The 27784-nt window shown below is 55.2% G+C and overlaps 1 protein-coding gene across 5 annotated transcripts; it reads left to right on the top strand.

Moving 5' to 3' along the window:
* Positions 1-920: 920 nt before the first annotated feature.
* CBX7 (chromobox 7) lies at positions 921-22345 on the top strand. 5 transcript variants are annotated; one of them, XM_077914481.1, is made up of 6 exons: positions 921-1016; positions 4383-4426; positions 11543-11608; positions 15790-15856; positions 18509-18857; positions 19196-22345. In XM_077914481.1, the coding sequence occupies exons 1-6, from the start codon at positions 936-938 to the stop codon at positions 19348-19350; spliced, it is 762 nt and encodes a 253-aa protein (XP_077770607.1). In that variant the 5' UTR covers positions 921-935; the 3' UTR covers positions 19351-22345. The 5 variants fall into 5 exon arrangements, with proteins under 5 accessions (XP_077770607.1, XP_077770609.1, XP_077770608.1 ...); XM_077914482.1 differs by lacking the exon at positions 921-1016 and adding an exon at positions 2018-2177; XM_077914485.1 differs by lacking the exon at positions 921-1016 and adding an exon at positions 2019-2177 and having other exon boundaries at positions 18785-18857.
* The last annotated feature ends 5439 nt before the right edge of the window (positions 22346-27784 follow it).

The raw sequence follows: 27784 nt of genomic DNA on the forward strand, positions 1-27784 counted from the left end.
GCCTTGGCATGATGCAGTTCCCTGTGCATTCACTTTCATCCTTTCAGTAGCCTTACGTTTTGGGAGTGTCTCTTGTGGATGTGCTTTCTAAATTTCATGTAGTTGGATTTTTATCCAGTTTGATGCAAGTCCACTTGCATTTATTGAATTGTAGCACATTTTCATCTAGATCTGTCATATCTTTGTCCCATCGTTCTTGTATTTATTTTTCTCTCTGTTCTTGCTTGGTTTAGGATTAATTGGGTTGATTTTTCTCATTCTATCTTCCTCCTCTAATATTTCGGATAAGTATTATGCGCTGCACTTCCATTCTTTTAGTTTACCCTGGTAATGACAACTTACATTCTTAACTCGCCCAAGTCTAAGTGCATTTGTTTGGTGTTTTTTTTTTTTTTAAGATTTATTTATTTATTCATGAGCTACACAGAGAGAGAGAGAGAGGCAGAGAAGTAGTCAGAGGGCGAAGCAGACTCCCTGCAGGGACCCCCATGCGGGGACTGGATTCTGAATCACAGAATCACACTCTGAGCTGAAGGAAGACGCTGAGCTACCCAGCCGTCCCTCTGAGTGTATTTGGTATCTCCATTTGCCTCCTTTAGAATATAAGGATCTTAGAACCCTTTTACTCCACTCATTCGATTTACATGCTATTGTTCTTGTGCATTTTAATTCTATTTTTATCCAGAAGACATTGTTATTGTTTTATATTGTCGATGTTCATTGTTCTTTATTCCCCGTTGCATCAGACCTGTCTGTGGTCATCATCCTCCCGTCTGAAGTTCTTCCTCTGGAATTTCCTTGAGGGAGGGTCTGCTAGTGGCAAAGGTTTAGTCTTGGTATTTGCAAATGTTATTATTTTCTCCCCCTCCCGGAAAGGTATTTTCACCGGGCACATAATTCTTGAAAGAAATTTGCACTGGGTACTTAATTCTAAGATGATGGTTATTTTCTTCCTGGACATTAATCATTCCAGCTCCTTCTGGATGGCTTCCGTTGCTGCTGATCAAAAGTCAAGGGTAAATCTATTTCCTTTCTCTCCGCTCCAGACAGAGGCGTTTGGACCTTCTGCTGAGGGGGAATAAGGAGCCATGGGAGGATTTTAAGCACTGGGGTGACCCAGCCAGATCTGCATTGGAGAAAGCGCTCTCGGGCACAGTGTGGCCCCGGCTGGGGGGCGGCAGCTCGCGCGGAGGTGGTAGCTGCAGGCAGGCGGGAGGAGGAGCGGGTCAGGGAGGCAGGACTCGGGATGCTTGCAGGTAGGCGGCGGGGGCGGCGGGAAGGAGTGCGGGCGCCGCAGCGAAAACAGGAGCGGGCTGCGCGGTCTCGGGGTCCATTCATGTCACAAGCTAGAACGACTAGGGGCCGCGCGCCCCGGCCACACCTGCCGCCAATTATTGCCCAGCCCCGGCGCTCCGCGCAGCCGCCGCCGGACGGACCGCGGGACGGACCGCCCAGCAGGCGCCCGCTGCAGACCCGGGATCTAGGCGCCTCGGTCCGGAGATGCAAATCTCGGCCCGCACGGGGGTCCGCGCCCCGGCCCCGCCCGCCCCTCGGTGGGAGGTGGGACACGTGGCCTCCGCGCCCTGCCCGCTTCTGGTCGGCCCCACGGCGGCGTGTTGTTTCCGGCCTCCCGCAGTCACCGGGGGCGTCCTCAGAAACGCGTCTCGGGGCCACGATGCCGCCCCGCCCCGGTGGCGAGCGACGCCCGCGCCAAATAAGTCCCGCGGGCCGGTGGCGCTCGCTCGGCGGCGGGGGCGGGGGCGGGGGCGGGGCTCCGGCGGGGAGGGGCGGGGCGGGGCGGGCCGGCGGGCAGGGGGAGGGGGGCGTGACCTGCCGGGCGCGAGCCGAGCCCCCGCCCCGCCCCCTCCCCGCGCGCCCGCCCGCCCGCCCGCTCGCGCAGAGGAAAACGTTGCGCAGGTTCAAAAATGGAACGTCGGCGGCGTGAGGGAGCGCGAGGGGGTGTGCGCGCGTGCGCGTGCGCGTGCGCGCCCGGGCGAGGGTGACGGGGTCCCCGCCGGCCCGAGCATCGCGCGCCTCAGCCGCGGCCCCGCAGCTCCGCCCCCGGCCCGGCTCGGCCCGGCCCCGGGCCCGCTCGCCCGCCGCCCCGCATGGAGCTGTCAGCCATCGGCGAGCAGGTGTTCGCGGTGGAGAGCATCCGGAAGAAGCGCGTGCGGAAGGTGAGGCTGCCTGGGGGCGGCTCCCAGGACCCCTGTGGGGTCCCCTGTTGGCCCCAGCACCGTCCCCTCCACGCTGGCGGCGAGGCGGAGAGTGGGGCGGAGGGGGGGGCCCGGGCAGCTCCGTGCTGCTGGGCTCGTCTCCCCAGCCCGTGCCTCAGTTTCCCCTGCCGCCTCGTAGGATGAGTAGAATAAAAAAGTTGTCGGCCCGGCATCCTGGGGGCAGCTGAGCCCGCCAGAGCTGGAGATTAGGATCAGACTGTGGGGATCCCGAATGCCATCCTCCCTCAGCCTTCCCTCATTCTAAATAAGGGGAGATGGAGGCCCGAGCTGAGGAGAAGGCTTGCCTGGCGTGTTAGCGTCGGAGCTGGGTCCCGAACTCAGGACCCCGGACTCGGTACCGAGACCTTGGAAGTTGGAGGCGGAGGTTGAGCCTCCTGCTTCTGAGGTCTCACTCTGGACTTCGACCTTTTCGGAGCCCTCTACCCCCACCTCCGGCTTTCTCCCCGTCTTCCAGCGCACACCTCTCCCTCTTCCCCACCCCAACTCCCGGCCCCGCCCGGCCGCGCTCCGCGAGGCCGCCTACAGCGCTGGGGCATCCTCTAAGCTCCTCCCCCTTCCCTTCGCCTCCAAAGCATTCACCCTGCAATTTAAGGAGGCACCAGTTTCGCTGGGTTCGGGCACCCGCGCCTCGGGGCCGGACTCTGGCGGACCACATTTCCAGTGCACCTGTTTGCAGAGTGGTCACCTCACACTGGAGGTGGGGGATGGAAGCCCTCGGGGAAAGTTCTTCTGGCACTCTCCACCATCCTTGCCCCTTATCTCCTCTCTGCAGCCCCTTGGGAGGCTCCAGGGGCAGGGCTGGGAGGGGTCTTAGAGGTCACCTCCCCCCCCCCCCAGGTGACTTGGGCAGAGACTGAGACCCCCCGCAGAGGAAGTGACCTGGTGAAGGTCACACCCCGAGGTAGAGATGGAGATAGAGCAGGAGCTCAAGTTGGTTAATTGCTAGCTCGTGGTCTTTGGAGAGAGAAAACTCAGTGCTGGGGTCTTGGGCCAAGGGTGAAGGTGGAGGAGGGCCATGGGCTTTTCTTCCCCCAGCACTGATGGAGTTGAACTCTTGGGGCCGCCCTTCCTCCTCCCTCCAGGGTTTCCTCAATTTTCATTTATTTTACAAAGCCCAGTGCTTTCCACGCACAGTAGCCTAAGCAGATCCAGTGGTTACCGTCCTACACGGTAGTGCCAGAGAGTGAGGGACAGCATTCCTTCAGCCATTCATTCAAAATGTATTTATAGAGAGTCTGTTATGTACCAGGCACCCGTCTAAGCCCCAGGGAAGCATACATCCCTTCCCTCATGGAGCTGGCAGTCCGGCAGGGGAGACACGCAACGAACAGGAAAATAAATACAGATGCCTTCCAGTGGGGCTGTGTGTGATGCAGAAAGAGAAATGGAACGTGGGAGGGATGGCATTAGAAAGGGTGGTCAGGGCAGGCCTCTTTGAGGGGATGACTTATCTTGGTCCTAAAGTTCTGGTGGATCGGGTAGGGCTGGGAAGCCAGGCCCCCATCAGTGAGGAAGGAAGGGGTCAGGCTCTATTTCCTAACTACTGGAGGGGTGGTGACCACCACTTCTGAAGGTGGAGCCTTTGTCAGCATTTTCTGGAGTCCTGCCAGGGTCTTTTGAGTTAAGAGTCCTAAAGTCACTGGCCTGGCACCCCCCAGGCCAGAGGTAGCCTCTCCTAGGGAAGGGGACTGGTGGGGCTAGAGCCATGGGAAACCTGCCACAGTGAGGAATTTTCTAGAATTTGGAGAGTCTTCTGTTTGTTAAAAGTTAAAAAGCTATGGTCATAATACTGGGACTCTGGGCACCGGATCTTTGGCGATCCATGCCCCATGTGGTCATTTCCCCGTGTGTGACATGGGCTCTGAGCTTCTGCCGTAGGAGCCCCAGAAACGTTTGGGGCCAGATGCACTCCTGTGCTTTTACAGGAAGGACAGTCTAGGTGGGGTAGTCACCCAGCAGCCAAAGTTTGGGTGTCTTTGGGTTGGTGGAGCTCTGGGGTGTGTGTGTGTGGGGGGGGGGGAGTATCCCTGGACTGTGTATGTGTTATGGGGACATCAGTCTGCAGAAATTATTGGACCTTATTGTCCCATGATGGTTGTCGGGGCAGCTGTGTATCTCACTTTGTCTGCTTCTCTTTCTTTCCAGGGTAAAGTCGAATATCTGGTGAAATGGAAAGGATGGCCTCCAAAGTAAGGCTCCTTTGTGTGTATGTGTCTGCCTACCTGTTCATCCTTCCATCCGCCTTTTGCCTCTCTCCTGACTAGCTTTTAGCTCCAGCTGCTTTAGTAATTGGCAGTTGAACCTTGATTAAGCCTCGGTTTCCCCTCTGCTGGCTGAGGGGCTGGAAGGACGTGAGGGTCAAGGTGGGCCCCGGCTTCTCTTCTCTCCTGCTCTGCTCTGGGTTGAGCTCCATCTTTTGGTTGGAAAAGCCCCATTTCTGGCTTTTCCTGGCATCTGAGAGGTGAAGGCCCAGCATCTTGGCTTCAGAGATGGCTGCTGGCCAGGTGGAGATAGAGCAAATAGTAGGGTAGTGCTGAGTAGGGGGGTTTGTGGGGCTGGATAAGACAAGTCTAGCCAGTGGGGCAGGAGTCCTCAGTGCCATAGAGCTAGGGACAGAGCCTGAGCTCACTTTGCCTTTGGATAGCATTCTCCAGTCTACCAAGCAGGTTTCCAGATAGCCTTGTGAAGCAGGGATGGTGGTGATCTCTAAAGATGAGAATACATGCTCAGAGAAGCTAAGCATCTTGCCTTACGTCACACAGCAAGTGGAGGCAGAGGTGGGACTTGAACTGGGCTTCCCCACTTTCACATATCGCCTCTGGGCCTCTATCTCAGAGTTGCAGTACAGGTTGCTGGCTGTAGGTCCCCTTCCCGTGGCTCCACCTCTCCTGCTAAGGTCCAATCAAGAACCTTCCTACTAACCAATCACCTGCCAACAGGGGGGTGGGAGTGGGAGGGAATGAACAATTCGTGGGGCCTCTTCATTGGTCTGTGGGGGCCCTGCCTCCTTGGGAGTGACTCCTGGAAACCCCCTTTGCCCAGAGCTGCTGTTGCTTATGCCAGGGGCTTTCTGCTATGTTTCTGTTTCTGACCTGGTATTGGATTCTGGGAGCGTCATGAGGGCCTGGTGGGGAGACACAGCAGAGGGAAATACAGCCTGTGTTGCCTCAGTTTCCCGCTCTGCAAAAAGAGGCTGTATAGCGCACGCCCTGCCCTCCTCTTTCATGTTCCTTCACCTTGCCGGTGCAAGGCCTGGTCGCAAGTGTTCAGGACGACCTGCAGGCATCCTGAGGTTGGGGTTGGGGACTGGCCAACCAAGTCCTGCCCTGGTCCACTGCTGCTGCTCCCGCCACCCACCGCCCATTGCCCAATACCCTGGACCTGGGGGAGGATCCCCTCCTCCTCCCCGCAGATGAGAGGTGGCCTTCCAGCCTGTGTGAAGGGACAGTAAGAGTTGAGGGGGAGCTAGAAAAGGAGAAGGCCTGGGGTGGGCAGCAGGGCACTGACTCCCCGGTACATGTGCCCCCTTAGCTTCAGCACCAGAAGGAGCTGCATGGGAGTGTAGTCAGCCGGTTGGCCTTCAAGGCACCGTTGGCTATTTTTCCTCTTCGCTAGACTCCATCTTTTGAAAGATTTCCTTCTTGAAACAGAGGTACTTATCAATGAAAAATTCCTTCTTCCACTTTTTTAATCCCAAATGGATATGTCTGCTTATCAGAGCTTCAGCCAGGAGAGAAGGGCCTAGCACTCCAAGAGCAGCTTCTCATGTTCCTGCTGGCCTGAGCCCCCTGCCACTTGTTTCTTAACATGCTGAGACCACCAGGTGGGCCCGAATGACTACCTTTTGTGACTCCTCAAAGGGGCTCTGGGAGCCTTGTTTGACAAGATGACCCGGGGCACCCCTGGCTCCCCTGCACTTTGGTCCTGGGTTCCTGGCCTGGCTCACAGCTATCTAGGTCCCCAGTGTGGTGGAGCCTCTGCTTTTTCATCTTCCAATTGGAATAACGTTGTTGTGAGGGGATGGAAGTCTCAGATGACCAGGTACTTACGAAATGTTGGTTCTTAACACAAAGTTAGCTCAACTTCTAGGTCTCCCCACAGACAGGAAAGGAATCTAGGAGATTCCATTCCTCAAAGGGGCTCAAAGTAGTCTTAGAAATGGTTTAGATCAGTCCTCAGATGGGGAAACTGAGGCCCAAAGAAGGGAGATCATGACAAGAATATAACTTACAGCTCCCTTGCCATGTGGCACCTACTTCATGCCACCTACTGCATCACCCCACTTCACTTGGAGGAAAACAGGTTGGCAGGGGGTGAGGCAGGAGGACCTGGGGTCCTTTGTAATCCATGTGGGCTTTAGTCTCCCCTCCTTGGGGTTCCTTGCTTGGAGAAGAGACTGAGAAAGAGGGTGGGGAGTGGGTAGCTGGTTAGGCTGTTGCCTACAGGCCTGGGAGACTTGGTGAGGGTAGTGCCAGCGTTCGTTGGTGGGGAGGAGAGTCAGCACCTTCGGCAGCACCTTCCTCACCCTGTCAAGGAGGCTTATATTAATAACAGAAACCATGATTTAGACACACACTCCGTGCCAGGCCTCTGATAGGCCATTACATGCTTTGTCCGTTTTCTCCCCAACAGCAGACAAATGACTGCCCTTCATCCCCAGCAGATGGGGCAGAGGAGCTATCTTGTTCTGGAAGGTACAGAAAATTGCATAGGGAGGGTCTGGGGGCACAGGGCAGAAGATATTATTAAATCATCAGTTCCGTCTCTGTGTCCCACACAGACCCTCAGATACTCCACTGATTTCAGCCTGCCCAGGACTGCTGTTACCCCCTTTGGGAATGCATTCCTTTCTTCTTTTCCCACTTGTGAACACTACTCCATCTTTTAGGGAGGACTACCTCAGGGGAGCTTTGGTAATGATATTGTCAGTGGCCAAAGCAATAACCAGGCAGCTAATCAGTAAGCACCCTGCATGAGTCAGGCATTGGCCCATTTTTTTAAAAAAAGATTTTATTTATTTATTCATGAGACACACACACAGAGAGAGGCAGAGACACAGGCAGAGGGAGAAGCAGGCTCCATGCAGGGAGCCCGACGTGGGACTGGATCCCTGGTCTCCAGGATCACGCCCTGGGCCAAAGGCAGGTGCTAAACCGCTGAGCCACCTGGGAATCCCGCCTTGGCCCATTTTTAACTGCCTCTTTGCAACCCATTTTACAGATGGGGACACAGATATCCATAGCAGAGGAGTCTGTGCCCCAGGGTCAAATATAGCTGGGATAATCTGAACTGTGGTTTCCCTGATCCCGGGGCGTAGGGGCCTAGCACCTGTGATACACAATCAGCTCTGCCAAAGGTGACTTGGCTATTCAGGAGCAAGGGCTTGGGCTTTGGGGCCAGACCAGGCTGTCTTTGGAGCCTAGTTTTGTAGATTTACAAGCTGTGTGACCCATGGCAAAGCCCTCAATCTCTGCACCTCTCCTCTCCACATGTAAAATGAGGCCCTAGCCTCACAGGACTCTGTTGAAGGGTTGATAACACAAGTTGATAACACAGTGCCGGGGACGGAGGAGGTGGCTGTGCATCTTCCTCCTCCAACGCTGGGTTTGGGCGGCAACAGCAGAGGCCAGCATTCCGGCCTGGCAGGTTTTCGCCCTGTATTTTGATTTATTTAATTAACGCGTCTTTGCTTTTATTACGTATCACACGGATGTAAGTGCTTCACGTGGCTTAGCACATCTAATCATCACATTAAGCCCCCAGTACTGGGACCTTTGGCATCCCCACCTCACGGATGAGTAAACGAGGCCCCAGTGGCGGCCTGACTTGCGCACCGCCGCACCCGTCTGTCTTAGACCTGAGGGCCCCGACCGGCGGCTCACTTTGGAGGGCTTTAAATTGAGCTGTTGGGGGGAACTAGGGCGGGCCTGGCCCCGGGGGGCCCCGCCCCCGGCACCGCGGGAGCCTGCGCAGCGCGGCTCAGGCGGGGAGGCCGCGAGCCTGTTTACCCGGGCTCGGGGGGCGGGGCGCCGGTCACGTGGCCGTGTTTACCTCGCGGCCGCCGCGCGCCGCCCCCGCCCCCGCCCCCCATTGGCTGGGCTGGTAATCCGGGCGCGCCCCCTCCGTGCGTGCGCGCGCACGGCGGCCCCGCTGCAGGGGCGGGGCGGGGCGGGGCGGGGCGGGGCGGGCCGAGCGGGGCTCTCCGCCCCCCACGGAGCGCGGTGTTCCCGCCCTGCCCGCGTCGGCCCCTCCGCTCGCCCCGCCCCGCCCTCCGGCAGACCCAGGTCCGCGGCGCCTGGGCAGTGCGCCCCGCGCGTCTCACCGCGGCCTCTGGCTCCCCACGTTGTGGAGCGGCCGCTGGCCTCCACTTTAGGGGGCGGGGGGGCCCGAGAGAGTGAGGCGCTGCGTCCCCCTGCCCTTCCTCTGCCGCAGCCTGGAGCAGGACCAGGCAGGCCTCCTGCTGCTTGCAGAGTCTGACCCTGTCCCATTGTTTCACGTGCTGCCACCCCAGCCAAGTAAAGGCCCGGCCTGAATCCGCTGAGCCTTTCTGTGCACCCACTGTGTGCAAAGCCTCAGTCAGATACAGGTCAGTCAGTACTGCCTTTCACCCAGGGACATCACAGCCCAGTGGGGAGCCAGGCGCAGTGCCGGGTGAGAGACCCAAAGGTAGAGGGTGGCCACGATTCAACAGTTCCAACCACAGACTGGCCACTTACTGTCTTCGTGATCTTGGCAAGATGCTTACTCTCTGTGCCTGTTTCTTCATCTTTAAATAGGGTAACCTACCTCATGGGGGTTTTATGAGGAATAGATGAGCCCCTGGCAGTGAGCGGTGCTGTTACCGTGATGGTGGTGGTGGTGGTGAGTCTTAAGATGAGGAAATTGAGGTCCAGAGAAGGTTAGGGACTTGCCAGGAACCACATAGCACCTACATCAACAACCAAAAAATGGGCAGGGCAGTGGGCAAGTGAGAGAGACAGAGAGGACCAGAACACTGTAGAATCATCTTAACAGCTAGAGAAGGGGAGAGGGTGAAGGTGGAGGACACAGAGGACCACAAAATTCCTTGTTTCTTGTAACTAGTTACAGTTGAAGAAATTTAACCTTTGTTCTGGAAGAGGAAGTTTTGGATCTCTGCCAGTCTCTGGTTGCTTATACTTTGGGCTCTATGCAAACTATTAAAAAACCCCAGTTTCACTGTTAGCATTTCTTCAGGGTGAGCAGAACTCTGCAGTGGCTTCCATAGCCATTCCCAGAGCACCTAGGGTCGGAGGCTGGGCTGGGCACCCTAGGGAGGGCTTATAGTCTACCAGCCAGGGTGCCACTGGATTCATCAATAATTTTGGCAGATGCCAAGTGCGCCAGGCTGTGGAGAGCAGCAGAGGGGAGGGTTCGTTCTGCTGGGAGTGGGACAGTTTGAGGAAAAGGATGTCAGGGGAAGCTACAAGGGCTGGCTCTGAAAGGATGAGGTCATGGAGGGACTATCCCTCAGGCGGAGAGCATAGCACGTATGAGGGGGGCTGTGAAGGCACCTGATCGGGCTGGGCACGCAGCACTTGGGTAGGGACTGTAAGGCCTTCAGGGCTCGGACCTTTGTTGCTGAGTCCACAGAACCTGGCACAGGGCCCAACATAAACTAGGTGTGCAGAAGTGTCAGTGGCAGGAAGGAGGAAAGGATTCTGTCCTTAGGTAGCTTGTTCGAATCTAGATTCGACTTCTTGTAGGTATCAGTCCCAGGATGGTTTAAGATGAAAGTTTCAGCTCAGCTGGTTAGGAGGAGTAGGAACAGGGCTTCCACCAGCCAGCCTCTTGCTGCCTCCTAACGCCTGCCTAATACCTGCTCGCCTCCCTTCCTGTCCAGCAGAGCTGGGCATACAGCCTGGGCCAGAATCATGGTGCATTGCTTTGCTGTTGTTTTTACATATACGTGTATACGTGTGAACTTATGTGTGTGTTTATATGCTTGTGTATATATTGCGTATTTGAATATTGTGTATATATACACATTCAGGTATGTGTTTTAAAGATTAGTTTCTTTATGCATTAGCATCTGTTTATGGTGAGTGATACTAGTTTTTCTATTTATGGAAGTCATAAGTTTTTTTTTTTAAGTTTATTTATTTATGTTTTTAGTAATCTCTATACCTAATGTGGACTTAAACTCAGGACCCTGAGACTAAGAGTCACATACTCCTCCGACCGTACCAGCCAGGCGCCCCCTAAAATTTTGTTTTTGTTTATTTTGAGATTTTTTTTAAAGGTTTTATTTATTCATGAGGGCAGAGATCTTTACCTTCACCACCAGGTGTGAAGCCCTGGTGCGAGGATTCCAATGTGGGGCTCGATTCCAGGACCCTGGGATCACACCTTGAGCCAAAGGCAGATGCCAATCACTGAGCCACCTGGGTGCTCCTAACATTTGTTTTTAAAATTATTAAATGAAAAAAGTGAGCTGCTTTAAAGGCAAGTGTTAAGTAAATAGCAGTGCAGGTAGCACAAGGATGGCTTCAGCTGTGGAGCTGCTAAGCTGTTGCTCCCCAGGCTGTCCCACCAGGGGATGCTCCCCAGTCTGGGGGTGGTGGAAGGTCCCCACCCGAAATACCAAGGCGACCTGCCATGGGATCCTAGGATCGCTGAACCATCTACCAGATTCCTGCTGCATGCCAGGGCGGCGGGGGAACTTCACACCTGGCAGTGAAGGTACAGATGTGTGCCGAGGAGGGAGGGAGTGGCTCCGCCTGGGCAGAGGAGATGTTGGGGCCAGGGCTTGCAGGTTGTGGGCAGGGACAGCAACAGTAAGCACTGTACTAGGTACTTAGATGAACGTATTAAGCAGCGCAAGAGTTCTTTACAGATGGGGAGATGGAGGCACAGGGATGTTGAGTAAATCCTTCAAGGTTGGACAGCTAGCAAGGGCTGAGCTGGGATTTGAACCCAGGTAGTCTGGCTCCAGAGCCAGACTTGAGCTCTTGACCACAGGCTCATGCCTCCCACAGGAAGGGAATCCTGGGCAGGGTACCCTGTGCTTCTGGGGTGAGCATGAGGCCTAACTGGGAGTTGGATGCAGTTATTTATAGGGTGGTGTGATCAGTGCTCAGAATGAGGGGAGTTCTGGTGTCTGGAGTTCAGGAGCCCCCTGACCTAGCCTGGGCAACCAGGGATAGCTGTGAGGAGTAGGTGACAGTTATGTTGGGCCAGAAAGGGAGCAAAAGTCTGCAGATGGCAGGCCCTGGTGGAACAGCTATACCCTTGGTGAATGCCAGTGGGGGGCAGGGCAGCTTCTGACCTGCGGTTTCTCTCCCCAGGTACAGCACATGGGAGCCGGAAGAGCACATCCTGGACCCCCGCCTGGTCATGGCCTATGAGGAGAAGTAAGGGGGCCTCAGCCTGACTGGGCCTGGGCATAAGGCAGGCTTTGAGGTTTCATAAGAAGCCTGCTGCTGGCTTGGCTCCGAACATGGGGCATGGGCATGATGGGGAGGGGGTTAGGCAGGGACAGCCCGATTTCATATGCAGCTGAAAGAAGGGGGTGGGCATCAGATACCAGTGCAGCCAAGGGCCCTTTCCTGTTGCTGAGTGATATCGGCTACTTCTCTAACCTTTCCAGGCCTCGGTCTCTCTGCTGTAAAATGGGCCATCCCCTAATAACACTGGTCCTGATTTTCCCAAAGGTAGGGCTTCTAACTGCTGTGAAAAGTATAAGAATGCTTTACAGAGATGCCCTGTGTAGGGCCAGCAATGTCAATAATGGACAGTGGTGGCCTTGATAACAGATCAGAGAGAGATTCTCCCTAGAGACTGTCTCACCAAGAAAAGGAGAATCCAGTGAAGCTTGAGAAAGGCCAGGGGATGGATTGTGGCTTCAGAGCAAGGATGTCTGAGTTCTGGTCCATCCCACTGGCCACCTCCCTGCTCAGTGGCCATGGGCAAAGGCCCCCCCCCGCCCCCATCTCCCTTATCTGCCAGTACTCTGCTCTGATTCTGAATGTTAGTGATTGGTAGCTCCGCTGATGGGCAGTGAGGTTGCATCTCAGTGGGGAGCCTTTGACAAAATGTCGTTTCTGCTGATATAGGAGCTTTTTGAATCTGCTGCTTCACCGATCTCCCCACCAGCAGGCAGCCCAAATCCTTCTGTATCCTCTCACCTTGCCTACCTGTACAGAGTGGGATCTTTGCACAAAATCATTTCCATTTGGCCCTTTATGGTGATCTCCTGAGATAGGGATGAGAATCTCCTCTGATGGATGGGGAAGCTGAAGCTCTGAGGAGCTAAAGAGCTTTTCAGGGGACATTACCGCTGGGAAGCCACCCAACCAGGGCTTAATCCAGGCCTCCTGACTCCCAGTTAGATGCCCTTCCCCTGCCCTTCCTTGCCCTCTTCCATTGCTTCTCCCCAGGAAGCGTCCTGCCCATTCTGAGGAAAACTCTCCCCTGTTCTCCTTTAAAAATCAGGGAGTCCCTATCCCACATGGTTTTTCTGGCTCCTTGTGCTTGGTGGAGCCTTGGATTGTGGTGCTGGGGAGAATTCTGTGGAATGTCCTAGACAGCAGTGAGGAGAGCATCAGGCAGGTGTCCAAGTCCCGAATTAGAATCCTGGTTCTGATGCTCACCAGCTGTGTGGTGGTGGGCAAGGCCTCCTCCCCCTCGGGGCCTCATGCTCCCCATCTGCAAAGTGGCAATAGTGCTGTTGACCTTACAGGGCTCTCACGGGGAGCAAGGTGTATGAAAGCACTTTGTAAACCAGTAAGTGTGGGCACACGTGTGTGAATGATCTCCGTGATGGTAATGAAGGGTCATTTGTTTGCTTGTTCATGGCTTGAGGTTGTGCCATGTGCCAGACACTGTTCTAGGTGCTAGGGACACAGCAAGGAACAAAACCAAATCCCTGTTCTTATGGGGCTCGAATTCCAGTGCAGAGACAGATAATAAAACAACACCAAGAAATGTATATGCTATCAGATGGTCATAACTACTGCAAGGACAGGGTTGGGGCAGGGGGAGGGGATGGGTAGGGGTTCAAGGGTCAGTTAGGTGAGAGTGTTTGACCAGAGACCTGGATTACTTGAGAGAATGAGTCTAGCAAGTATTTTAGGGAAGGACATCCCAAGTAAAGAGAACAGTCAATGCAAAGGCCCTGGGGTGAGAGCCAATGTTTAAGGAACAGTATGGAGGCAAGTGTGGCTCTGAGTGCGGCTGGCTGGAGTGGTGTGAGCTGGGTGATGTGTGGGAGATGAGGCAGGAGTGGGGCAGTTGAAGGAAGGGGGTGCACAGCTCAGGGAGTGCCACTAAGTCCCAGTGGAGGATTTGGATGTTATTTTGAATGAGTCAGAAAATAGTTAAGGAACAAATGAAGAGCTTGGAGACCTTTACAGACAGACCTACTGTGTGACTTTTCGCCTTCTTCTCTCAGTCTTGGTGAAGAGGGAGTAAAAGAGGGATGATGCCCATTTAACACTAGCCTTGCAGGGTTTTAAAGAGACTCAGAGTCTGGCAAAGGGGCTCTTCTGTGGAGTCCCGCCAACAGGGAGAGGTGGAGAGGGTGCAACTCCTAGGGTGCCACCACCCTAGGGCCCTGGACATTGATGTCAGGATCCAAGGCTGACAGAAACCAGGCCCTAGGTGATAAGGACTGGATAGAATGCACCCCTCCCCCTTTATGCGTGCACACACACGCACACACTGCATTGGATTGGAAACCAGGATCGTGTGGCCTGGCAGGCCTGCCCTGCTGGCCCTGACTGGACCCTGGGCCTGACCCTCGCTAGGCCTGGAGCTCAGCTCTTAGTGGCAGAAGCTGTCAGAATTTTGGCACTCGGCAAGTGACTTAAGCTCTCTGTGCCTCAGTTTCCATGACTATAACGCAAGGATAGTAATAGTGGCTCCCTCACATGTAAATGCCATAAACACACTATCATCATTGTTCTTTTCTCCCACAACCCTTCCTTCTCCCTCTACTTCCTCGTCCTCTTCCTCTCTTCTTTCTCTTTCCTCTCACCCCTACCTCACTTTATTATTTTAGCTTTTCTACCCTCCATTTTGATAAATCCCAGGGACTTCTCTTGCTCCTCCCAAACGCCCTGATGGCCAGCTGAGGAGGGACTGTCTTGCTCCAGACGAGGACTGTGAGGTCCAGAGGGGAAGTGATCAGTCAAGGTCTCCCTTGAGTCAGGGTAGAGCTGGGCCTGGAACAGGGTGTCTTGGTGCCCAGCACTGGCTTCTGAGAGAAGACTCACCCTCAAAGGCCGGCAGGTCTGTCCTGGCAAGCCAAGTGGCTAGTATCACGGTGTGGTCAAATGCTGGCTCCAGGGCCTCAGGGCAGACCTGCTGCAGCCAACCCCACAGGGAGGGAGGGAGGAAGGGCCCTACGCAGATGCATCTCCCCCAGTGTCCCTGGAGCCCGTGGGCAGTACTGCCCTGAGGAGGGAGGAGGGCTAGTGGTGGAAACAGCCACCTGGGATGGGCAGCCCTGAGCTCAGATAGAGAGACTCTCTGGGGTCACACAGTCAGTAGGGGGAAGGGCGCACACTCCCAGCCTCCACAGTCTCTCTGCTGCCCACATGGCCTCTGTAGCTGGGGCCACAGAAAGCAGGAATGAAAGGAAATAGAATACAAATGGCTTTGAAGTTCTCCACCGGCACTGTTGTTGGAGTCTCTGTTGTGTTGTCTTGTGTGTGTCTTGTGTGGCTTTGTATGCATCCTTGGGTCGTGCCTGTGTGTTTGTGGTGTGGGGAGGGCACCCAGCAGAGAGTCTGGCATCTACTGGAGACTCGATATAGGCAAGTTGTTCTCCCTTTTCTGAACCAGATGATAGAAGCAAGAGCCTGTCCTCTCCACCAAGGTCATCCAGATCCCAAAAGGGGAAGAATCTAGGTAGAGCTTTACTCATGAGAGGACCATTTCCTTTTTTTAAATTTTTATTAATTTTTAAAAAAATTTTTAAAGATTTTATTTATTCACGAGAAACAGAGACACAAGCAGAGGGAGAAGCAGGCTCCCCACAGGGAGCCCGATGCAGGACTCGATCCTGGATCCCTGGATCACGCCCTGAGTTCAACCGCTGAGGCACTCTGGCATCTCACGAGAGGACCATATACATTCTCATCAGCTCCCCTGGGACATTCGAGGCAAATTTGATTGACAGGTTTCTGTACAATTCTTCTGAGAGTGGAAACTGGAAGAACTGCATTGTTTTGGAGGGTGTACCCAGTGGCATGGAGAGCAGAGCTCTGACCTGACCCTGGAGCCCAGTAGAGACCCACATACTTTGGGAGATGTCACGCAAGTCCCACCTCAGTGGTTAGGACCAGTGGCTGTGCCCCTGCACCCCTTTTGCCAGACGGGAAGACCGAGGCCCTGGGATATGAACATGGGGCCCCACTGTTAGGGTGTAGAGAAAGCAATGGAGAGGAGTCCCTACCTGAGGATTGGGGGTGGCCTATGGCGGGTGCCCCTTTCCCCATACACAGGAGAGTATGAGGTGGAGCGGATGCTTTACTTTCCCTTAAATGTCACCAGTGTTTGCTTTTCTTCTGCCATCTGCTTTGCACCCCAGGGAGGAGAGAGACCGAGCGTCGGGGTATAGGAAGAGAGGTCCGAAACCCAAGCGGCTTCTGCTGCAGGTAACCCCGCCAGCCCTGGTGCCCACCCTGAGGTCCCCCTGCCCCTCCCATCAGTCTGCCCCAGCCCATGCATTTGCACCAGCTAGTTGAGCTGAACCACTTACCCTCCTTGCTCTGCCCAGGGCCCTGGGGGGTGGTGCACTCAGGGGGTCTCCATTGGGGGGGTGGGGAAGGAAGACAGCCTGGGTGGGAGGTGCTGTGGGGCTCGGGGCAAGGTGGGTATATGGCTGAAGGGAGCCTAGAATTTTGAAAGCCTAGGATCTTGTAAGTGAGCCTTTATGATGCTCAAAGTCCCCAAATACAAAATTATAATATTTGAGGACTTCAGGAAACATAAGCTTTAGAATTGAGGCAACATGGGCACCTGGAATTTTAGAATCCAATAAAAGGACACTCAGAATTCTGGAACTGTTGTCTTGGGATGCCCTAGAAATGGGGCATTTTTGAGTGAGAAGGAGCCTGCGGGGCCTCCTGTTCCAATCCTCTGCCACACGCAGGCTTCTAAACTCCGGGACGCCTCACATTGCCCAGGTCTTGGGACCACTTTGCTGACTTCACTGTTGTGCTTGGAAAGTGGGTCGAGTTTGAAGTGATGTGATTTGAGGCATGTCTCTGCCTCTCTGAGCTTGAATTTTCTGATCTATAAAATTGGGATGAAAAGCATATCTGCTCTCCTTAATCGACTAACGTTCACCTAGGTATTTGAAGCCAAACAACATGGCTTCTTGGTCTACACAGAGTGTGAGCCATGTCCTGTCTCCTGCCCACTCTTGATTATAGATCATCTGAGGCTTTTGCCGGAAAGGATGGGTTTCCCTTCACGCAGTGGGCATTTTCCACGGGGTCTGGTGTGAATTGGGTCCCAAGAAGGAGGGTGGCATCTGTTTGTCAGACGTCTTCTCCATGCTAAGCTCTGTGCTCAGTGCTGCTCACAAGTGAATGTGCGTCACCCGCCCACAAAGCCTCCAGGAGGCTGTGCTTGGTATCGACCGCCATGTGACAAGCTAGTCCCAAACTTAGCAACTTAGAGCAATGAACACTTAGCATATCACACAGTCTCGGTGGGTCAGGAATGCAGGAGTCCCATAGCTGGTTCTTTAGCGACTCTAGTTTAGGCTACAGTTGTAAATGTCAACCAGTGTGCACTCATCTGGAGGTTGGACCGGGGCTGGGTGACCTGCTTCCAAGGTAGCTCTTCGTGTGGCGGCAGGTCAGCATTGGTTGTTGACAGGAGGCCTGGAACTTTGCATGTGGGCCTCTCTGAGGGCTCCCAGGTGGTTTCACAGTGTGGCCCCTGTCTTCCCCCAGAGCAGAGGATCCAAGAGAGCAAGCCGGGGGCACAGTGTCTTTAATGAGCTAGCCTTGGAAGAAGTCCTATAGTAGGTAGGGGTTGAGGGGACTACACATGGATGTGAATTCCTTGAGGCAGGAATTGGGGGCGGCAGTCTTGGAGGCTGGCTTCTTCATCGTCTCACTGACAGAGAAACTGAGGCTCAGGGAGGCCAGGAGTTTACCCAGGGTAACACAGCTGGATTCAAACCCAGGTCTGAGTCCGGGGGCTCCTGGATGCCTATTAGTAGCTGCGGTTCTCTCTTGGTGAGGTGGAGAAGGGCAAAGACGGATTGCCTTGCAGCGTTAGAGGAGTTTACTAGGCTTGTGATGGCCACCGAGCCAGGATGAAGGAGTGGATTTTGATGAAGCTGCAGTAGGATAAGCGCTGCTGGCATTACAGTCTTGTCCCTACCTCTCCCTGGCTGGCCTTCCTCCTGTCCCAGAACAACCTGTACCCTGTGCTGAGTGTTGGGAGTTAGTGGGCAGGGTGGGAGAATGGAGCTTATGCCTGTGATCTCTGCTCCCAGCTGGGGGAGGTTTGAGCCACCATCCCATCTGAAGCCTCACTGTCTTCCCTGGCCTCTGGTGATAGGTGGCAGCAGAAGGTACTATCCTGGACCTATCCAGGCCCTCCCAACACTTAGCACCAAGCATCTTTCTTGGATTTGTATCCATTTCAGCCGAAGTCAATAAGACAAATCCCTAGAGTGCGATGTGGCACCTGCACGGGGAAGGGCCTGCAGAGCAGAGGAGCACCCTGTGGGCTGCGAGCAGAACACCATCCCAGTGGCTGTGTGACCTGGGGCACCCAGTGCCATGTGCACCCCTTGGGTACTTGTTCCCAGAACCCGAGGGCATCCACCTCACACCGTCTCCTTGGCCAGCTGGCTGTTTCAGCCTTGGGGGTCCTTTAGGAGGCAAAGATTCCTTCCCCGTGGTGAAGAACTCCTTAGTTGGGACCAGAAGAAATCCAGATTTGCTTTTTCTTGGTCAGTTTTCAGTCTGTGCTCCTGTGGGCTCCTCTGCTGCACTGGCCCGGCCCTGAGCTGTACACAACCCCCCTGGGGAGAGGTGGCTACCCTGTGGGGCCAAGATGAGCAGCTGCACCAGGCCAGGCTGGGGCAGTGGGGTGTGGGTGATACAGGCTGCGGCTGCTCAGAGGGTGGCTTTCTGGGCTGGGCTGGGGGTTGGAGGAATGGCTGGCTCCAGGCCGTGAAACACAGGGAAGGGCACTCCAGGTGGGAGGAACAGCATGAGCAAAGGCGCGGCAGCGGCTGGGAGGGCAGGGCTGACCCGCCGTGCCCTGGCTTGCCCCCGCAGCGGCTGTACAGCATGGACCTGCGGAGCTCGCACAAGGCCAAGGGCAAGGAGAAGCTGTGCTTCTCTCTGACGCGCCCACTCGGCAGCGGGAGCCCTGAGGGGGTGGTCAAGGCAGGGGCACCCATGGTGGACAAGGGCCCCATGGTGCCCGCCCTGCCCTTCCCGCTCCGCAAGCCGCGGAAGGCCCACAAGTACCTGCGGCTCTCACGCAAGAAGTTCCCGCCCCGCGGGCCCGACCTGGAGAGTCACAGCCATCCACGGGAGCTCTTCCTGCAGGAGCCAGCGGCCCCGGACGTCCTGCAGGCGGCCAGCGAGTGGGAGCCTGCTGAGCAGCCCCCCGAGGAGGAGGGTAAGGCATCCCATGCCCAAGCCCCAGAGTGCTGGGGGGGGGGTTCCCTCGAGCCATCGGGTCCAAGTGCTGCAATGCCCAGAGGGGGACCGAGGTGCTTCCGAGGCTGCACAGCCTGCAGGGGCCCTGGCACAGCCCCGAGCTCTTCCTGGGGTCCCACTGGGGGTCAACCTATCCAGGCTGGGTAGTGACCTCCTCCCGGGCGTCCGGCCTTGAGCTAGACCCAGAGCTGGCTGCAGCCCCAGAGGGGGGACCTGGTGCTGGGTGGGCAGGGATCCAAAGGCAGCAGTGTCGCCAGTGCTGTCCTTAGCTCAGTCCATCTCCTGTGTCTGTCGCAGATGCAGACCTGGCCGAGGGGCCACCTCCTTGGACACCCGTGCTCCCCGCAAGTGAAGTGACAGTGACCGATATCACCGCCAACTCCGTCACCGTCACCTTCCGGGAGGCCCAGGCGGCTGAAGGTTTCTTCCGGGACCGCGGCGGGAAGTTCTGAGTCACCATTTTTACTCTTCGTAAACTGTTTGCTTTTGGGCTTGGGGTGGGGACTTCCAGAGATGGGGAGGGGTTGGGGGCGGGGTAATTATTTTATTTAAAAAACATATGGAACAGGAGCAGGGGAAAGATCCTGACACTCTCCCGCCACCTCGCCCCTTTCTCTGCGCGTGATGTTTACAGAAAGGCTTGGTGGTCTGTGTAGGGGGCTGGGGCTGGAGCGGCCTGGCATTGCCCTGCCAGTCAGGGGGCCGCCTCCAGGCCAGGAGGGCCACCCGCCCCTGGCCGCCTGCATCTCCATCCATCTCCATCACTGTACGGCTCTAGAGATGCAGCAGCTGGTGCCAGGAACCAAAGGAGGATGGGAGGGCCCAGACCCTCTCCTTTGAGCCACCCACTCCCACCTTTCTGGCTGGTTTCCCTTTTCCTTTTTGGGGTGGGGGGTGGGGTTCTTTCTTTTTAACTTTCCACTCCAGCTTTGCGGTGGGATATGGAGTTTGGCTTTGACCAAAAATGACTGGGTCAAAATGAGGGCGCAAGAGGAAGGCTTTGAGGTTGTTGGGGTACGTTCCATACCCTTCCTTGGGGTGGCTGCCAGCTGAGCCCCTCCCATTGGGAGCCCCTGCCCCCCATCACCTGGCCTGTGAGAGACACTCACATGCACACGCAGCCACACGGGTGCACACACACTGCCCTGTGACCTCGTGACTGCAGGTGTGTGTCTGCAGATGCACACAGCGGGTCTTGCAAACCTGTTTCGAAACCCTGACCTGGCAAATTGTGGGGTGGTTCACAGCACCTGAGAACTTGTCACGGGCACCCCACACTTCCCACCCTTGCACGGCACAGCACGTGACAGGATCTATCCCGACTTGGTCCGCTCACAGCTGTCAGTGAGGGCCGGACGGCCTCAAGGCTCCCGGCACACAGTATGGTTCTCTGGCTTACGTGGTGGGCCCGCAGGCATGCCAGGGTCAGCACAGGCTCTGAGGCACTTGATCCTGTCCTTCCTCCCCTGAGGGGCTCTTGTTTTCTCTGACTCAGGTGACTTTTCAACCCTACCCCCTCCTCTCTTTTTCTGCCCTCCCAGAGAGGGAGGGAGCGTCCCACCACCTTCTCAGGGCAGCCTTCAACTCCTGAAACCCTTCCTCCTTCCATCCTGCTTCCCCTGCCCATCCATCCCAGATGCCACAGCTGGGAGTGCCCCGGTTTTCCTGTGTGTGTGTTGGGGGGGCTCTGCGCGTCCTCCTACAGTGGGGCTGCAGCGGCTGGTGGGTCGGGCTGTGCTTAAGCACCGGAGCCGCTGGGCCCGCTGGGCAGAAGGCTTTTGCTGCTGGGAGGAGGGATGCTGGGAGAAGGGATGCTGGGAGGAGGGACGCTCATCTCCTACTTTGCACAAATGTGTCCTGTGGCCAAGTAGCTTCCCAAGTGTGAGGAGGGGCTTCTTTTCTGCTCCAGCCCTGGAAGGGAGAAAAAGCCAGGTGGGGGTGGATAAGAGGAGCCAGGGGAGCAAAGGTAAGAGGCCGGCTCCCTCCACCTTCCCCCATCATCAGCGTTGGGGTCCTGTAGGGGGAGGCCCTGCCCACCATCTCCCAGGGCTCTCTCTCCACTCTGCTTTGTCCTGAAGAAGTCAGCAGAATCCTGCTGAGGCAAGGATAGGGCGATTCTTCCCCCAGACCCCTTCTTCCCGAGTTCCCGAACCAAAGACAGCCTGGACCCCATTTTTGTTTGGGGTGCCCTGCTGGCAAGATTCCTAAATCCCTGAGTCTCTTTCCTTCCTCCTTAATCCTTTGTTGTCCAGGGTCAATTCAGTGCTTCCAATGTGGCGGGGGGGTGGTCTGCTCTGGTGGTTCCTCCCAGCTTGGGAAGTTGACTCTAGAGGAGCTTGTGGGGATAGGAGGGGCAGCAGAGCCCCCCACCTGCCCCACCCTGCTGTGAGACCCTGGGTCTGGGAAGGGCAGCTTGGAGTTGGTGGGGGTGGAGCGGGGGTGGCCAGGGGGGCCTCTAATCGAATGCTGTTGGCCTTGGCTTTGGGACCGGGCTGGCAGCTTGCAGTAGAAGGCATACACCCCATCCCCCAGGGGACATGGGACCTCTTCCTGCCTCATGGGCACTTTCAAAGAGCTGTTTGTGCAATTTGCAGGCTGGGAGGGGGGTTGGGGGCTGTTTGTGGAGTGAGACGGCTCATGTTCTGTCTGCATGGCAGGATGCTTCTTGCCTCTTCGGCCCTTTGGGCAAGCAGGGCACCCTGTGTCTCAGGGCAGAAGCCTGTGAGCTGGGGCTCCCCACGGCTCCCCAGGGTCGGAGACCTCTATGAGGGGCTGGATGTGGCCTCGCAGGCCTTTTCCCAGCCCTGAGCATCCTGGGGGGGCCTGGGACACTGAGCTCCCCCCTACCCCGCCCCACCCCACCCCACCCCAGAAGGCCAGTACTCACAGGGGTGGTGGGGGCTTAGAAAGAGTCGGACCGCCTGTCTTTCCTTCCCCGGCCCCCTCTCATTTTGAATGTAGAGAGCCCGGTCGGTACTTTCCTCTTGCTGTGGGATGGGGCGAGGACAGGATTCCCCCACCCCTGGCACGGCCACTTGTAATGCCCAGCCGAGCCCTGTCATCCCTTCAGGGTGACGATCCCATTGCTGACTCCCCTCCTGCGGGGGGAGGCGCTATGCCCGTGTAAGGTGGCTTAGCTTTGCTTTGTAAGTGGCCAGCCTGGCCTCCACGTCTCAGCACAAGAACGCTGCCTTTGCACGGAATGAGCGTCGAGCTTTGTTCAGACAACGTGAATGTATTTGGGAGGGATGGGAGTGCGGGTTGATTCCAAGCACATGCCTTTTCTGAGTGAGTGTGTGCTGGGAGGGCTAGAGTGGATGCAGAGCGCGGTTTATTTTTGTACTGATGTTGGTAAGAGACTGTATAGCATCTATTTATTTAGATGATTTATCTGGTAAATGAGGCAAAAAATTATTAAAAATACATTAAAGATGATTTTGAAAAAAATCTCTTGCACTCGAGCCTTCACTTTGGTGGCATCACAGCAGTGATGAGGAAGGAGCTCCAGCCCCTGGGAGCCCCAGGCCTGCCAGTTACCGACCATGATCTTAGACAGGTCAGCCTGTTTTCTGAGGCCTCCGGACATGTGGTGGGATGGTGAGGGGTGAAAAAGTGCTTGGGAACTGGAAGCTGGAATGTAGATGGGTGAGTGCCCACCGTTGGGGTCCTTGCAGGGTGTCATCAGAGGTGGAGTGGTACATCTCATCTTCATCTTTTCTCTCCTTCCTGCCAAGTGTGTTCTCTTCTAGAACCCCGGGATGGTCAGTGTCCCAGGTCTCTGGAATTGCAGGTTCTGGAACCTGGGACTGTCTCGAGCTAATGCTCATCTGCTGTTCAACCAAGCTCGGCACTCCTGTCTGAGCCCAGAGAGTGGCAGTCAGGGCAGAAATGAGTGACAGCTGAGAGAGTCCTCTAAGCTTCTCTGCATTTAGGTTCACCCTGGGCTCAGGATAGAGGCTGGACAGGAACATACAGGATTGATGACAGAGAACAGGTAAGAATCAACTCACGTCCCAACCCTCCCAACGGCCATGTAGGTGGGGAGTGGTGGTGGCCATGCACATGTCTGTGAAAGAGGGAGGATGGATAATCTGGAGGTTGACTTAGGTGGTAGAGTTGTCAAGACCTGGGAAATGATTTTGATGTAAGGGTCAGGGAGGTGTCACGATTGTGCCTGGGTTTCTACTTTGGACAACTGGGTAGATAGTGGTTCTTCACCTGGATGGAGACTGAAGGAGGAGAAGCAGGTTTGGAGGGACCTCAGTCACCCCTAGAGGCAGAGCCTAAGGCAGGGATTATTATTTGGGAAGTATCCGTGGAGTAGGAGTGGAGGGGTAGAACGAGTCAGGGAAGGAAGAAAGGCCACGAGAAGCTGTGTTGCTGAGGTCACCATTATGGCAACTGTGTGTCATTCCACCTGAAATGACCCAGGAAGTACTCACATGTCTCCCAGAGTTGTCCATTCCCAAAGGATGAGGAATGGGAGCATTATTCACCAAGTGCCATCCACCGCTGGTCGAGGGTTGCCCTGGGGTGCACCAACCCTAGCCCTCAACTTCCAAGCTTTGCATGTGCCAGCTTCCACTGTCCTTTACCCCTGTCTGTTGTACTGGAAGAGCCTGGAGCAGGAGGTGGAGACATGCAACTGTGCACCCCATGCACAGCCCAAACAGCTGAGGCCAAGACCTGAGTGTCCAGGGGGCCACTGAAGCTGTCTTCTCTGTATAGACTCACTCTTTCAGAGTCTCCAAAGAGATGGCCGGTTACAACCTCTAAATAAAGACTTGATGGTGAGAGTCCTCAGTGCTGCAGCCAGCCCCAAGCCTGTTACTGACGTTCCTCACCTCCCTCCTCTGCCCCTCACTCAGCCCGAGTGCCATCTGGTCCAGGCTGTGTGCCTGGTGGGGTGACCCAGCCTCTCACCCATGAAGAGTCTGAGCCCTTGTCAACTCATCTTTGTCAGATCAGTTGAGTCTGCTGCAAATGCCTGTTCATAAATTGCCACTGGGCACCTAGAGGGACCTCGGTGACACCTCTGCCTGCAGTAAGCAGCAACCCTGGCATCTCGGGTCCTCAAGCCATTTAACCCCATCAATTAAGTGACCACTGTTTCTGCCAAAGTGACTGGTGGCAGCTGTGGCACTGTCCCCTGGTGGAAGCGTTCCCTCTGCTGGAAACTAGGACCTCTGATTGTCCAGGGTCTAAATTGCAGGGCTGAGGAGGGCCAGGGCAGCCTCTTCCTAGAAGCAGCACCTCCATGAGATTCTGGAGGACAATGGCCTGACTCCATGGGGGTGACGATGGCAGTGATGGGACAGGTGATATGGGCAGAGAAGGCAAACCTGATCGCAAGTTGGTGTCCAATCTGGTGTGAACTGCCGGCTTCTCCAGCAGAAGAATCTGGTGCAATCAACTTGCCATGAAGGGTCCAGTTGATCTCCCTGGGGCTGATGCTGTATGGAGGGCGAACCTCAGCCCCTGGCTCTGACACATTGGCCATTCCTCAGCTATGGGACCGAGCCTTGGGACCCACTTTGTGAAAGGAAGCTCATACTGTTAGGCCACGAGAAACCTCCATGTCATCCACTGTGGTTATTCCACTGGTGGTTTCATTGTGCAGGCACCCGGTGACAAGGACGACAGCTGGCACTGCCAGATATGAGATCTCCATGGTGAGTGCTCCCCAAAGGTTGTGAATCTGAGATACAGTTTGCCCCCTTCAGGAGAGCATGGTCAGAGGTAAATAAATCCATCCCTACATTTCCATCAACCTGAGCCTTCTGGCCCTTTCCTCAGAACTATGCTGAGACTGTTTCAGCATCTGTTGTGGTCACCTGCAGAGGCAGATGAGCCCTCTGGACCCCCAAAATTTGTCTCAGATGTAGAGACGTGTGCAGTACACACATCAGAAGGTGTGAAAATATGGATTACACGCATAATTAAGGAGAATGGGGAGAGTAAGCGGGCTCTCAAGCGGGTCCAGAATGGCCCGAGAGAACCAGGAGGGGAGGCTGGGCTGGGTTTTCTTGCTGTTAGAGGGCAGGCTGGGCCAAGCAACCCTCCACTGATGCGGTTTGAGTCTTCTGCTGATACCAAAAGAAGGCACATCAGGCTTTTTTATCAGTTTGCCCAGATGTGGGGTGCAAAGGGAGAAGGGGGGAGTGAGGCTGAAAAGCTGTCAGTTAAACATCAAAAAGAGGGTTCAAGGGGCACCTGGGTGGCTCATTGGGTTAAGAGTCCGCCTTGGGCTCAGGTCATAATCTCAGGGTCCTGGGATGGAGCCCTGCCTTAGGCTCCTGGTCAGCTGGGAGCCTGCTTCTCCCTCTCCCTCTGCCCTTCCCCCCGTTTGTGCTCTCTCTCTCTCTCTTGCTCAAATAAATAAATAAATAAATAAGATCTTTTAAAAAGGGGGGTGGGGAGCTTCAGACCCCTTGTCACAGCATCTCTATCCCATTGGGGGCTGTGGTCAGGCCCAGCCTCAAGGAGCCCCCTTGCCAGTGCACCAGGGCTGGCGGCAGGTGTCCTCATCAGTTGGGTAACCGCTGTGTCATGGCGAGTGCTCTCACATCGACACCGCCCCCCATGCTGTTTATTGCCCCCCTTCCCCTATCAGTCTGCAAGCCTCCAGCCCAGCACCCGTGCACCCCTCATTCCTGCTCGGGTGTGTCAGCGGCTCTCTCAATTCTTGGGGTGAGTTAATGATGTCCTCCTGGGGAGGGAGTGTGCTTCCCTACTTGGTCCATGCTGGGATAAGAAGAGGCAAAGGTGAATCTTGAGAAGGAAAAGTGTAATCTGGAGGGGTATCTGCCTCAGGTGACGCCGTCACATGGTCACCGCGGGAGACGTCTCCTCTTACCTAGTCAGAGTGATGGGCTTCCCATGCCAGCCTCAGGGGTCAGAAGACTCTGGTGGTCAGTACTCAGACTCTTTTACTCCAAATGTTCTCATCCCAGGCCTTAGGGTTCTGTTCCTTCCTGGTCAGGTTCCCCAAGTTGGCCTAAGAGGTCTCCCGAGGCAGCGTGTAGCCTCCTCTGCACCTCTCATGGCTAAATATTGGGCCCAATGGTCCACAAGTTGTGCCCCATGGCTGTAGGAGGTCAGGGGCTCTTGAAACTTTGTCATATGTGAAATGTGAAAAAAATATAAAAATATATGATATATAAAATTATTTATATATATATATATATATATATATATATATATATATATATATATATGAAAAATAACGATATTCTCCCAAACAAAAACTTAGGCTTTCTGGCATCCACAGCCTTGCCCGAGTTGACATTGGCTGGGCTGACTGCCATTTTGTTTCTCCGGGCTTTCCCACCGAGCCCACGCCACCTGCAAGGGCTAGGGCTTAGGGCTAGAGCTGTCACCATCCTAATGCTCCATGTGTTATGGGTCTGGTTGTGGCCCCACCTCCCCCTGCCTCCTTAAATTCATATGCTGGAACCCTAACCTCCAGTCCTTCAGAATGCAACTTTATTTGGACACAGGCTCTTTACAGAGGAATAAAGTGAGAATAAGGTCAGAGCACAGGCCCTGATCCAATGTGACTGATGTCTTTATAAAAGGGGAAATCTGGGGTCCAGAGGCAGACATAGAGGGAAGACAATGTGAAGGACACGGGGAGGGGACGGCTGTCTCCAAGCCGATGGGAGAGGCCTGCCTGGAACAGATCCTTCCCTCACAGCCTCAAGGAACCAACCGTGCCAACACTTTGACCTCGGACTTCAGCCTCTGGAACCATGAGCAAATATATTTCTTTTTTTTAGCCTCCTGGTCCCTCTTTGTTACGGCGGCCCCAGTGAACCACTACTTGTCCTAGAGAGTGGAGTCTGGGACTAGGCTTGCTGGGGTCCACAGGCCCGTTATGTGGGAGCTGGTCCTAGGAAGCAAGAGTCAGGACTGGGGGCTGTTGGGGTTGATGCTGTGGGCAACAGGGGCTTCATTCCACATGGACTTTCTGAGAAGCATTCACAAACTTCCTCCATCTGATAAGCACGGTGTGTTATACATCGCGGGTGAATTATTGAGAACAGCATCTGAAGCTGATGATGTACTATATGTTGCCTAATTGAATTTAAATTAAAAAAGAAAAAAAAAAAGCTTCCCTGAGATGGACCAAGACCGGCCTGCTTACCCACAGGCTCCAATCCCTGTGCCAAGGATGTCTGGTCTCGACTCTCTTGTACTTAGGAGCTGTGTCTCTGCCGAGGGCGAGGAAGCTCCCACCCGGGGCCAGAGGAGCACCTCCCTACCCCAGGCAGGGGTGAGGTGAGGCTGTCCACCCCAGCCAGGGCTGATGTGAGGGCGAGAGGACCATATTGAGCAGAGAAAGGTGTGCAGTAAAGGAAGGAAGACCACAAGGCCAGTTTTTTGTTGAGTTGAAGGGTGTCTGTGGGATTCAGATAGAGAGGTCCCACCGTGGTCCATGTTCTGCTCTGGAGCTTGGAGAGAAAAACACGTTTGATGCTCTTAGTTTTTAAGCCTTTTTTTTTTTTTTAAGATCTTATTTATTTATTCATGAGAGACATAGAGACAGAGAGAGGCAGAGACATAAGCAGAGGGAGAAGCAGGCTCCCTGCGGGGAGCCTGATGCAGGACTGAGATCCCAGGACTTGATCTCAGATCTCACAACCTGAGCCAAAGGCAGATGCTCAAACACCGAGCCACCCAGGCGTCCTGTTTTTACACTTTTTATGATGAAAAGGTTCAAACCTATCCCAAAGTAGAAGCCACGGTGTAAAGAACCCCCATGCACCCCTCACCCAGACTTGATCCTAAGCATTGTGATGAAAACCTTTGGACCTCAAAGACCCCTGAGAGGGTCCCCCACCCCTCACCTGGGGGTCTCAGACCAGCCTTGAGAGCCTCCCTTTT

This window comes from Canis aureus, chromosome 11 (genome assembly GCF_053574225.1).
Source record: "Canis aureus isolate CA01 chromosome 11, VMU_Caureus_v.1.0, whole genome shotgun sequence".
NCBI lineage: Eukaryota > Metazoa > Chordata > Mammalia > Carnivora > Canidae > Canis > Canis aureus.